Genomic DNA, 12,729 nt, shown 5'->3' with positions numbered 1-12,729 from the left:
CTGTACTCTGCTATTTTATATAAAGGATTTGAGCATCGGCAGATTTGGGTATCTGTGGGGATCCTGTAACCAGTCCTCTGCAGATTCTGAGGGATGACTGTACATTTTTTCAGAACCACTTAATAAATTAAAGTAGTAATAACCACTGCAAATACCAAAGCCCATAGACAGTGTACAACATTTCTTTGAGACTGTCCAATTCCTATCATTTGATTGACCTAAACATTACTCAGATAATGGAGTCTATTTCTGAGATCAAAATTATATATAGAACAGATAAACAGAAAACACAGACCCGGTGGTAGAATCTTCACTGTTGATGAATAAACTAGTATTCAATCTTTGTATTGGTGGATGTCTCGAAACAGTCTTTCCAGGATTCAATACTGAGATATCAGAACTGAAGGATCAAAAGACTAGATAACAAAATAAATGTAAAATCAATTGCTGGAGCTTATTTTTTGTTTTAAAGTAAAAGGAAAATAATTCAAATATAAACAAATTATTCAACTAAAATTAAAGGATCTGCGTTCCAAATCTAATTTGCCAACAGTTAGTCCTATGGGATTGAGCACTTTATTTAGCCAGTTTATAGTTTAGTTTCTTCATTTCTAAAATTTAAAAAATGGATTATATCATTTTCTAGTTCAAACATTTTGGGACTTTTTTTCCTGTAAGTTAAGAAGTGAAAGGCACAAGGTCTCTTTTGAAAAGTTGGCATAAGAGAATAAATTTTTAAAAACATGCCTCAGAAAATGCTATCATGGGAGACAATGGAATCCCTTTGTCTATTTGTTTTTCTGGAATAGTTTCAGTAAAAATAATTTGACTGAGATGATTTAGTTTCTGTCACTCTTGAAGAGGGGAAAAAACTATAACTACTCAAGTCAATTTTAGATTCCCAGACTCTAAGAAGCCAATAGAATAAAACGTTAGTTACTTGAGTTTTACAAATGTTGCACTAAATCTTCAACATACAAGCAGCAGTACTGCCTGTGGCATCTGAGAAAGGAGACTACCACCTTATTAGAAAATCTTAGATTTTTAATGACCATATTCCCAAGTGTGTTAGTGTGAAATCATTTTTCTGTCCTTGTTAGAACATTTGGTGTAAAAACACTGCAGCAAAATGATAATGCTTCACATATTTTTGAAATAGAATTGAACTCTGTAGTAATTGACTATCTGATACCCACTTACTTGATTAGCTGTCCATTAGCATTTTCTACTACTTACTGCCTCACTGATCTGTCTGAAACTATAACCACTAAGCAAAATACAAAACACTATGAAAGTGAAAGAAACATGGCATGTTATGAATGCTAGATACATTTCAAGTGGGAACGTTATGTATGTGATTGAGATAAATTATTACTGCACTGAAAATAAAAATATCACCCAGGCCTCTGCAAATTATACATGTGCCAAGCCAGAGTCACAGTATTTCCAAACCATCATTCTTAAGATAAAGAAACAAGGAATTCTTTTTCACATTTTTCATTCCATCTAGAATTACGTTTGAAACTGTTTGATGTTTGCTATAATCTAGTTCAAAATCTTTACTGTATAGTTTATATGAGGTCCTAAGTGTTAATTTAACATCTAGAGAGAAAACTCAGTTGGTGATCGAATGAAAATTAGAACATAGGTAATCTGATTACTAGTATAAAAATCCTGCTACTCGGGCTTCCCTGGTAGCGCAGTGGTTGAGAGTCTGCCTGCCGATTCAGGGGACACGGGTTCGTGCCCCGGTCCAGGAAGATCCCAATGCCGCGGAGCGGCTGGGCCCATGAGCCATGGCCGCTGAGCCTGTGCGTCCGGAGCCTGTGCTCCGCAACGGGAGAGGCCACAACAGTGAGAGGCCCTCGTACCGCAGAAAAAAAAAAAAAAATCCTGCTACTCCATAATGTTGCCAAAATGACTTCCATAAAGTAAAATCAATTTCTTTTATTCTAGTATCTCACTGACATCAAATACACCATAAATTATAAGGTGCACTATTGTTTTATGTACTATAAGGGAAAATTCCCTGCTAAATAAAATCTGACATGATATCATAATTACAATTCTACATAATTTCATCATTCAAGACTCATGTTCTTAAATTCCTTTCATTTATTTCAAGGCACCTAGTAATCTTTCCTAACTACAGTTGCATTGTACTTGAATCAGTAATAAAGCAAAGCATAGCTTCATCTATCTGTGGGAATCCTCCTTCTTAGGTTCCCTAAAGTACTTGGTTTTTGCTCTAAAAGAAAAACATGAAATTGAATTATTTCTTCTAATTCTAAATGTTTACAAAAACACCAAATACAGGCATCACTGCTCTGTTTCAGTGACTCTCTGCAAACACATTTTTTCTTTGTTTTAATACTGAATCATTGTGTAATTCTCTTGAAGATATTGCATATGACAGTTGAACTTGATACATGTAGTATCCACCACGCACATCATTCAACTGAAGAGACAATGTGCCATGGCTGCCACTTGGCCAGTAGCAACTTGAGACTCCATCAATTATAAGATTTAATCAGGTGTCAGAAATGTGACTTAGAACTGATAAAATACCACTCTCAACCGTCTGATTCATCCTTTTCTGTTGTTAAATTTTACATCGTAGTCTATAACATTAATGTCTTCTCTTTGACAGCAAAAGGCATAAATAATGGCATCTCAAATTTCTGAAGAATAAAGATCATGAATAACCCAAAGCCTGCCAATTCATTGGCATTAGATTTCACTAGATTTCATAGATGATGTTCAGTACATGCTTGATGAGAGGGAAGATGAAAGAATAGGAGATGAGAGGTTTACCTCTTGCGTGTGTGTGTGTGTGTGTGTGTGTGTGTGTGTATATTTGTGATGTGTCTGTGTGTGTGTGAGCATGTGTGTGTGCACATGCGCATATTGCCCTCCCTGCACTCCTCTCATTTCCTCTGGGAAAATGTGTTCTGTGTCCTTCACGTTGAAAACACTTCTTCTCTTGCTCTAACCATGAGGTCAGACTAGGAACCAGCATCTTTTTAACATGACTCCCAACTCCATAGCTACAGCTATTGATCTCATGATGCCACCTGACCAAGGCTAGTCCAAATACAGTATCACATTCCCGGGATAAGATATGATTAGTCTAGTTGTGGGCATGTGACCCAATACAGACCAATTAGAAACTTTCCCCCAGGGTTTTTTAATATGTAATTGAATCTTAGAATTTTGTTTTCCTTTCTGTTTGGAAAGCTATGAGGATACAAGCACTCAATGTCAGAAATCATGATTTTAGCCTTGTAGGAGCACAGACTGAGATAATATGGCTGGCACACAGCAAAAAAAAAAAAAAAAGAAGAAGAGAGAAAGAGAGGTAGAGAGAAAAATCCCAACTATTTTAATTCTCTGGTTCCTCTTATTGGGGGCCTTTCATAGTTTATGTGAGCCAAATAATCCCCCTTTTTGCTGAAGTATGTTTGAGTTGGATTTCTTGCATTTACAACCAAAATTCTGGTTAATACAATTATTTAGAGAACTATGTGCTTAGCATATGTTTATAATTAAGGCTAATATAATTACCATTCTTTTCTGTGACAGCAAGTGGCACTTAATCACAGAAAGGAAAAGCACAATATTTTAGGGTTCATAGAAGCTAATAAAACTTCAATTGAGGTTGCTTTTTTTTTTCTTGAGTTGTCTTCTGAACTCATGTTTTAAAAGGAAACATGTGAGCAAAATTTTATTTGGCACTTGAGAAAAGTGAAATATAAAAGAAAAAAAAATAGAATGGATTCAGAGTAACATAGTCTTCCCTCCGCAGACTGAAAAGTGTAGCCATTCATTCTTTTTGGCTATGTTATTATATAATCAAAATAAAGTTTGGCCAAAATGATAATTACAACTGTGCTTCATATTCTCAATGAGAATACATCAAACAGAGACTTAGGCAAAAGCAGGTGTTTTACAGCTTGACGTACTGACAAGATCCAAGTAATTCTGTTTGCTTTCAATTCTTGTAAAAAAAAAAAAAATGCAGGCTTTTACCTATGCCTATTTTTCTCAAGGGAATTCCTGAGACACAAACTTATATATACTAGCCTAGAGGGAATACTGTGGCTTAAAAAAACCCCAACTATGTTGAAATTGCTGTAGAATGTGTCCAAATTTCTGCCTGAATTTCCATATAAAACTTCAGTCATTCTTTGACTGATGTAATCCGTCCATTCAGTACAAATGAGTAAATCTCTTGGGTGTATAGAGACTTCCAAGACAGATTCAATAATACTATTTCCTTAGTAGTGTTATATTCTTCTGCCTTTAATACTGACCTATAAAATGGCCAAAAATAGGAATTTTAAAAATAATAATGATAAGTGTTCTCCTTTGAAATTATAGGCTTCTAACTGAAAGTAGACAATATTTCATTTCAAACAATTATGAAGCCAACTTTACATTTTTATAAAAGAAGCTATTTTTCACTACTGTATTTTATTTCAAATACGGAGAATTAACCACTTTCTGACACTGCAGACATATGTATTTTGGAGTTGAATGAGAAGTCTATCGATTAATTTAGTATGTTACTTTTGCTTTCAAATTAAAGGGATAGTGATATTAGAATTAACAAATTAAATCTCCAAATATTTTATATACCTTCTACGTTGAGTGGACTACAGGCTAGAAGCTGCTGGTTTTCTGGAGCAAAATGCACCGATCTCTGCAGAGAAACAGAACAATGCACTTCTCAAATGCTGTTTCTGGTTCTTTGACAATACAGTAAGTCCCCTACATATGAACCTTCAAGTTGGGAACTTTCAAAGACGCGGACGTGCAAATGCATGTCCAATCACGAAAGTTAGTTCACGTGTCTGGCATACATTGTCAGGTGCGTGCATCCTCTACAAGTGGTTGAGCCTTTGTGTATTTCACTGTACAGTACTGTATAGAGTACAGTCGTACAGTATCTTCATTTGAAGCCCAGGATGTCCAGAAGCAAGCGTAAAAGCAGCAGTGATGTAGCTGGTACTGCTAAGAAGCACCAAGCAATAACGATGGAAACAAAAGTGAAAATAATTGAGAGAGTGGAGCGACAAGAGGAAGAAGTAACTGAAGAACCAAAGAGATTCATGACACAGGAAATGGCAAGGGGATTTTCTTAATTGCACAGGATCCGAACGTAGGACGGTACATGAAGGTTGCAGCAGCCATTCAGAATGCAATCCAGTGCTACCGTGTCATCTATGATGAGCAAAAAAGAGCCACTACCCAGACATCACTGGATCGTTTTTTCAAGAGGGTAGATAGAATTGAATCCAGCAAGGAACCAGCACCTGTGCCATCAGCGTCAGGCGTGAGCGACATTGCAGCTTGCCCTCCATCTCCTATTGCTGACGATCCTTCAGCTCTACCGTCTCCCACCTCCTCTCCCTCCTCCAGTCAGTAACTCTTCTTGCCTGTTCCCTTGATGCCAGCCCCTGGATGCCAGCTGTTGTACTGGACTACTGTACTTTTCAAGGTTCTGTACTATAAGATTAAAAATGTTTTGTTTGTTTATGTATTATTTGTGTGAAAAGTATCACAAACCTATTACAGTACAGTACTATACAGTCGATTGTGTTAGTTGGGTACCTAGGCTAACTTTGTTGGACTTATAAACAAATCGGACTTACAAATGCACTCTCGGAACAGAACTCGTTCGTATGTAGGGGACTTACAGTAATGGTTATGTATTTATTTTTTACAGAGGTAGTCACATATGTGGCAATGAGAATCCAATTCTAGAAGGGTTTTATTACCTAGCTTTAGAATTACCCAGCGGTATGGAACTCTAATTTCCTTTGATGAGATGTTGTCATGACAGTTGACAGCAAGTTATTTTATCACAGAAGATAGCGTCAGTATTTGTTGGTTCCCCCTAGATGTTAAGCACTTAAAAAAATGAAATAAATATATATAGCCTACCACATTTACTTATCATCCATAAGTCAGCCACCTCTACGGTGTCTCGATTTTAGTATGGAATTAATGGGATAGGATCTGGTTCAGAGTCACTGTTTTCCATCTCATTTTGAGCCTGTGACCATTACTCTATTTCTGAGATGGAGATGTGACTGCAGATTATCAGAAAGAGCTTCTTTGAATCCTTTTGTAACTGGAGTTTACCTGCAAAGATTATACCAATGGCCACCATGAACTAGAAATTAAAGTTGATCAGGCCAGGATAGAATCTATGTCTTTGGTATAAAGGGCTACATAGGTGGCGGTCTTCCTTCTTGATATCAGTTTTAAAAGGAGCAATTATCTTCCTAAATTCTGTCTTTACTCATTGTCTCATTAATTGTTTTACTGATTTACTCATTCATTCACATCAGTCTATCGCTCATGATAGAAGCAAGAGTAATATCAGAGTTAATTAGATCACACACAGTTTTGAACCCCAGGTCATACATTTGAACCTCAGAATGCTGTGGGGAAATCATTACCTTATCAGTAAAGAAGTGTTACTAATTAATAAGGAGCATATCAATGACTCATAAGTCAACCTGTCAATGGGAGAAATTTTTATTTGGATGTCTCTTATTAGTAGAATCAGTTCTGGATGCCAGGACTATAGTGGAATACAGCACCAGTAAGATTCCTCATGGAGATAATACTTGAGTGATAAGAGACACACGATATACAAATACATAATAAACAAACACACAATGTGACATCTTTGGATTGGGATCAGTTCTCTAATGGAAAATAATAGGGTGCCATGATAATGAGGGGTGGCTGACCTCTTTAGATAAAGTCAGGTGATTTCTCAGAGAAGGTGATATTTGACCACAGACTGAAAGATGAGAAGAAGCCTCAGGTCCAAAGAGCCAGGCTCCAGAATTCCAGGAAGAGAAAGTAGCAAGTGCAAGAATTTTGAGGCCAGGATTTGTTTGTCATGTTGAGGATCAAAAGGAGGTCTTGTGGCCTCATGTCACGCAGTGGGTCAGAGCAGAAGAAGTGGAAGGGGCAGATTGTCGCACAGAGTCCTGCAAGACACAGTAAGATGTCTGAATTTTATTCTAAGAGATACGAGGGTGGCATGGATGTGATCTGAGCAATGATTCAACCTTTGTAAATAAATCATATTTTCAAACTTCACTCTTACCACCTTCCACATTTTTTTCTGAGAAAAAATTCAATCTAATACTACGAAAATTAAGACAGGCAGCAAAAGCAACCTATTATGCAATTTTCCAAAGATATTTTCCTGGGGGACACATACACCCCATAGAAATAAATTGGAACTACAGAATCAAAGGTGAACAAAAGTTCTACAGCAGGTTATGATTTTATACAGGATTTTAAATGATTAATGCTGACAATACAATTTACCATAAATTTGACAAAGCAATACATGTTTCTGAAACAAAAACAGACCTGTTATAAAAAATGACACACATGGTGTCAGTAAAACCCATCATCAGGAGGCTCCCATACAGGCTGATTGGGACAGGCATCCTCGCCACTACTGGTCACACCACATCATAACGTTCTACTATGGATATGACATTCATATATATATAACAGTTCCTTTTCTGGATACTATGCTATTTCAAATGTACTGTATTCTTGGTACTCACAGATTTCAAGTTAACAAGTATGAAGTCTCTAAGAAAATGGCTGGCTTTGGGAGTTTTATTCTCTTATTGTTTTATATCCTTAGAACCTCAGAGAAGAGAAATTGTGAGTGAAGTAAAGAAGATGCTTATAAAGCAAATCAGGGATCTGTGAGCGGAGGTGCTTTAATGACCTCTTTGTGTGAGAGAGAAATGCCCAGAACTGCTATGCTCGCCACTGTCTTCAGTACTATTCCCACTCGTCATCTTCCGAGCTCATTCACCTTTAGTTGTACAGTTGTTTCCACTGTATAGTTTTCAGTATCTTAACACTTCCCGTATAGCAAGCCCACCCAGACAAATATTATTTTAACTTAGGATCATGTCACACGGGATAGCATCCTTCCTACTATATGCAGATAGAAAGGGGATTGATTATCCCGCTTTCACCCACTGCTTTCTGTCCTGGCAACTGCATGCTTCCGTCTTTGTGCTTTGTTTATCAGTAAGATGAGCCACTGTTGATGTTGAAAGTTCTCCCAGTTACCCTGGGTCTGACGTGGGGAAGGAGAGGAAAGGGCAGAGTTACAGCTTTGATGTTGGCATGTTAGAACGTAGAAAACAGAGTAGCTTAGCAGCTAGAGAAATGTTGCCTTTGGATCATGAATAGAAGGGCCACAGCAAAAGTTTTACAAACAGAAGTAAAATTTCTCTAAGACTCCACGACTAAAATCTTTAGTGAGTCCAGTTAGTTTTTAATAAAGTTTTCCACTGGAAACTTATTTTCAGATTGTAATTCTATTTTAGGACTGATTACATATAGAATAAAAAGCTAATCAAACCTCTACTTCTACCTGTTAAAAATCATTTAAATTTTAAATACATGTTAAGCATGTACATTTATATATTAAGTGCTTTTGCACATAGAACTCTTCATTTCTATTCATATTGCTCTGTAAAAGTGAAGCATAGGTCTTTAAAATAAAACATTACCTCTAATTAAATCTTATAAAATTATTAGGAGCTATCAGCATAAATGGTTGTAAAACTGACATTAACATTTAAAAATTTTTTGACAAACTATTTAATAATAGATACTTAATACTTTATTGATAGGATATTATTTAGTATTATTTTTACATGATGGAATACATCTTTGTTTCTCAATAAATTTTACACATATAGAAATAAATTGAGAAGATCTTACCAATGAAAAGTAAAATTAATTTTCTCTAATTAGTTCCTCGCTATGCTTCCCTTGCTCCCTGAGTTCCTGCCCCACTAGCTCTCTCAGTCTCTGGAAGCCTCAGCAATTTCTTGCTGAAGGGTCTGTGCTTCCTTATCAAACACTCACATTCTCTTTAAGCCCAAATTCATTCTTCAGGTCATGTTCAGAGTCCCTTTCGGAGTCTAAGCACAGCAAGTCCATAATAAATCTATGTTGGATGGATGGATTGATGAATTAATGAAATCCTGGAATAAGCTCAGTGGCCAGGAAAACTTTTCAAAAGGCAAATATTTTTTATTAAATATATTAATTGGTTTTTTTTTTTCTTTTTGCGGTACGTGGGCCTCTCACTGTTGTGGCCTCTCCCATTGCGGAACATAGGCTCTGGACGCGCAGCTCACGGGCCCAGCCACTCCGCGGCATGTGGGATCTTCCCGGACCGGGGCACGAACCCGTGTCCCCTGCATCGGCAGGCCGACTCTCAACCACTGTGCCACCAGGGAAGCCCTATTAATTGTTTTTTTTCCTAAATGAAATATAACGTGCAAGTTGTTACTTAGGGATTGTTCATGGAAATCTACTTTTCGGAATTATGGCATTTTCTGATGGCCTTCCATCTCACTTCGGTTTCTGATTCTGCATGAGCTGTTTATTCTTATGCCCTTCTCTTCTTCACCATAGCTATTGACACCTGTGAACATGGCAGTATGAGCGTATGAGTGGGAATATAACGTAGTTATTAAAGGCACTGGATTTGACCTCAAACAGATTTGGATTTGAATCCTCGATTTGAATGCCTGCCAACAGCAGGAGCAAGTTAATATTTGTTTCTTTATTTAGGATCAATACACTCCTAACTCAAAGGTTTATTTTAAAGATTAAGTAATGAATATTAACGTAATAAATGTGACACATTTTTCATAGTGCCTGAATGAATTCTTTTCTACTCTTCTGTAAGTTTAAAATACAGGCATACCTCATTTTATTGCATTGGCTGATATTTTGTTTTTTATAAACTGAAGGTCTGTGGTAACCCTGCGTTGTCAGATGATGGTTAGCATTTTTTAGCAATAAAGTATTTTTAAATTAAGGTATGTACATTGTCCTTTTAGGCATAATGCTATTGTACACATAATAGGCTACAGTATAGTGTAAACATAACTTTCATAGGTACCGGGAAACCAAAAATGTACATGGCTCACTTTATTATGATATTCACTTTATTACACTGGTCTTGAACAGAATCCAAAACATCTCTGAGGTGTGCTTGTCCTACATACTGTTTAGGTCCTGTCTTGTTATTTAATCTTAGGCACTAAGCAGGCACAGCGCTGAATTTTTAGAAAAACACACACATCTTATGTCTGTATATAGACTATAACTCAAAATTATTTTATCATATAAATGTATAGACATAGTTCAATATCAAATTACATTGTATTATTGATTTATATGGAAGGGCCATGCAGCCTTATGACTCAATTTTCATATGCATTCTAAATTCTTATCCTTGTTTTTAATTTGTGCCTTCCTAAATTATCCTTAATGCAATACCAATCTGCACACATCTATAGCAGAGATCTTTATCAGACTGCTAATAATGCTTCTCTGATTTAAGGTTTAGAATTTTCAATGATAATTATCATAAGATAACCTTATTTTCCAATAATAGAACTCTCTGAATTTGGGCCCCTTTAACTATTTAATCATGACCTTGTGATCTCCTTCTCTCTCTACCTCAGATGATAAGGAAATAGCCCTAAAGACTACACTGCTAGAGAAAGACCATCAGAAAGGAGATCTGGCAGGCAAGCTAATACTAGGTCAGAGACAGCATAATATATGCCCTCTGCTAATCCCTTTTTACACTTGAGATTTATTTTTTTCCTATTCTTTTCCATAATGCATACCTGCATTACCATATCATAATGTGTACCTGCAGCCAGCTACAGCAAACTGAAACTGATTTCTAAATTCATAGAACACTTACCCGGCTATGAGCATTATGCAATTTCTGAAGGGGAAGGTGGTATTTCAGTAAGAAATGTGCAAAAACCCCTTGTACGGCAGGTTTGAGGCAGCGGAGGGAGACTTGAACTTGGAATCATGGGATTCCTGTTTGTATCCTGGCCATTTTTAATCTGCTCGGGGAATTAGGAGGCTTGTTTTAACTCTTCCTTTTCCTCACCTGAAAATAATGAAGCATCATACCTAGCCCACAGTGATAGAACTGGGATTAAATCTGTTTCTGTGCGGTAAAGCCCACCAGACACATCACATTGCCTGAACCTGCAATGTGCTGCCAGGAGGTGGCTGAACAAGGACTGTCCCGTCAGAGACATCCGAGAGTTCCATCACAACCACTCGTGACGAGGTGGAGGGATTCAGGCAAGGCGCTTAACTGAGTATCAGGGTGGTTTTTTTTTTTTTTTGTAGTTGTAAAATTATCATTACCTGTACTTTATAGGGTTGTTGAAAGTAAATGGGCATAAAGAAGCAACGGTACTTAGATGGGCTGCAAAAACCATAGTTACCTATAGCTCAATGTGGAATGCAAGGTTGGGGAAAGAGATTGAAGGTAAGCATCTTGTTGCTGAAATATTTTCAGCCCCAATTAAGCCTTGATACTAAAAATCATTATGTAAATACCCAAGTTTTAAAATTAAATTTGGCTTATAATTGACCCATTCTGGAGTATATGTTGCTGAATATAATTTTTTTAAGAATGAATAACTTAATAAAACTATAAAGTCATAAACATTAAAATGCTTCACATGTTTTTCATGGCCTAAGCGAATATTTATAATTAGATTAGACATAATATGCCTGCATGACTGCTACCTGTAATATGTACATTGACATACTATGTCTTAAGAAGGATGTACCATGGTGCTACCCGAACAGGGTATGACTGTTACTATTTCTGCTGAACACTGATGGGTGGGAGAAAGTAGGTGATTTTGGAGCAGGGTTGTCACAGATAGGATGGTAGGGCTTTGTTCCTGGGATCACAAGAAAAGCAGGTGGTCAGCAACCAGCAATGCATTAAACAAAAGTTGTCTAAAGACTATACTTAGAATGAAATGTAAATTGAGTCAGCCCTCTATCTGCGAGTTCCATATCCGTGGATTCAACCAACCCAGTTCGGAAATATTTTTTTTAAAAATCCATAAATTTCCAAAAGGCAAAACTGAATTTGATGTGTAGCTGACAACTGCCTAAATAGCACTTACATCGTATTAGGTATTAGGCATCCTAAACAATCTAGAGATGATTTAAAGTACATGGGAGGATGTGTGTACGTTATATGCAAATACGATGCTGTTTCATATAAAAGGCTTGGGCATCCTGGGGGGATGAGGTGGGGGCAGAGGGCTGGATGCTGGAAGCAACCCCCCAGCGGATACTGAGGGATGCTGGCGTTTCCCAGTAAAGACTAAGAACCTCGTTATAAAAGTACTAACATAAGGAAATTGGCATTCTTCCACCTTCCATCCCCCTGTTCTGCTTTCCTTGCGTTCATCTAACAAAAGTATGTTAAATTTCTGCTGAGTTTTGGCTCTAGATTAGTCATTGAGTTCACCATGGTATTAAACATTGGAAGTTTGAAAGGAATATTATGTCTCTTACCTTTAAGATGCACATGGTCTGGTAAGACGAAAGAGATAAGTGAAAATAGAGTAAAACACCGTTACCTGTGCAACAAAGCCGTATAGTCTATAATGGGAACACAAAGAATGAACTAGTTAATCTTCCTGGTCAGTAAGAAGCTCCCAGGACTTCCCTGGTGGTCCAGTGGGAAAGACTCTGTGCTCCCGATGCAGGGGGCCCGGGTTCGATCCCTGGTCGGGGAACTAGATCCCGCATGCCACAACTAAGACCCAGTGCAGCCAAAAAAAAAAAACACTCCGCAAACAGAAG

At 37.2% G+C, this 12,729-nt stretch overlaps 1 protein-coding gene across 2 annotated transcripts in view; it reads right to left on the bottom strand.

The window, feature by feature from the left end:
* Positions 1–12,729, bottom strand: part of GPC5 (glypican 5) — a 1,355,126-nt gene that overhangs the window by 646,161 nt on the left and 696,236 nt on the right. Inside the window, exon 8 of one of the 2 annotated variants that reach the window (XM_059996231.1) lies at positions 4,533–4,702. The exons of the other annotated variant lie outside the window; for it this stretch is intronic. Within the exon in view, the coding sequence (XP_059852214.1) occupies positions 4,701–4,702 (2 nt within the window). The 3' untranslated portion in view covers positions 4,533–4,700. Of the gene's footprint in view, positions 1–4,532; positions 4,703–12,729 lie in introns of those variants that run through there. 2 annotated transcript variants of the gene reach the window in all.

The sequence above is a fragment of the Delphinus delphis genome, chromosome 18, assembly GCF_949987515.2.
Source record: "Delphinus delphis chromosome 18, mDelDel1.2, whole genome shotgun sequence".
NCBI classification, from domain to species: domain Eukaryota; kingdom Metazoa; phylum Chordata; class Mammalia; order Artiodactyla; family Delphinidae; genus Delphinus; species Delphinus delphis.
This window is presented reverse-complemented; position numbering and strand designations above follow the sequence as displayed.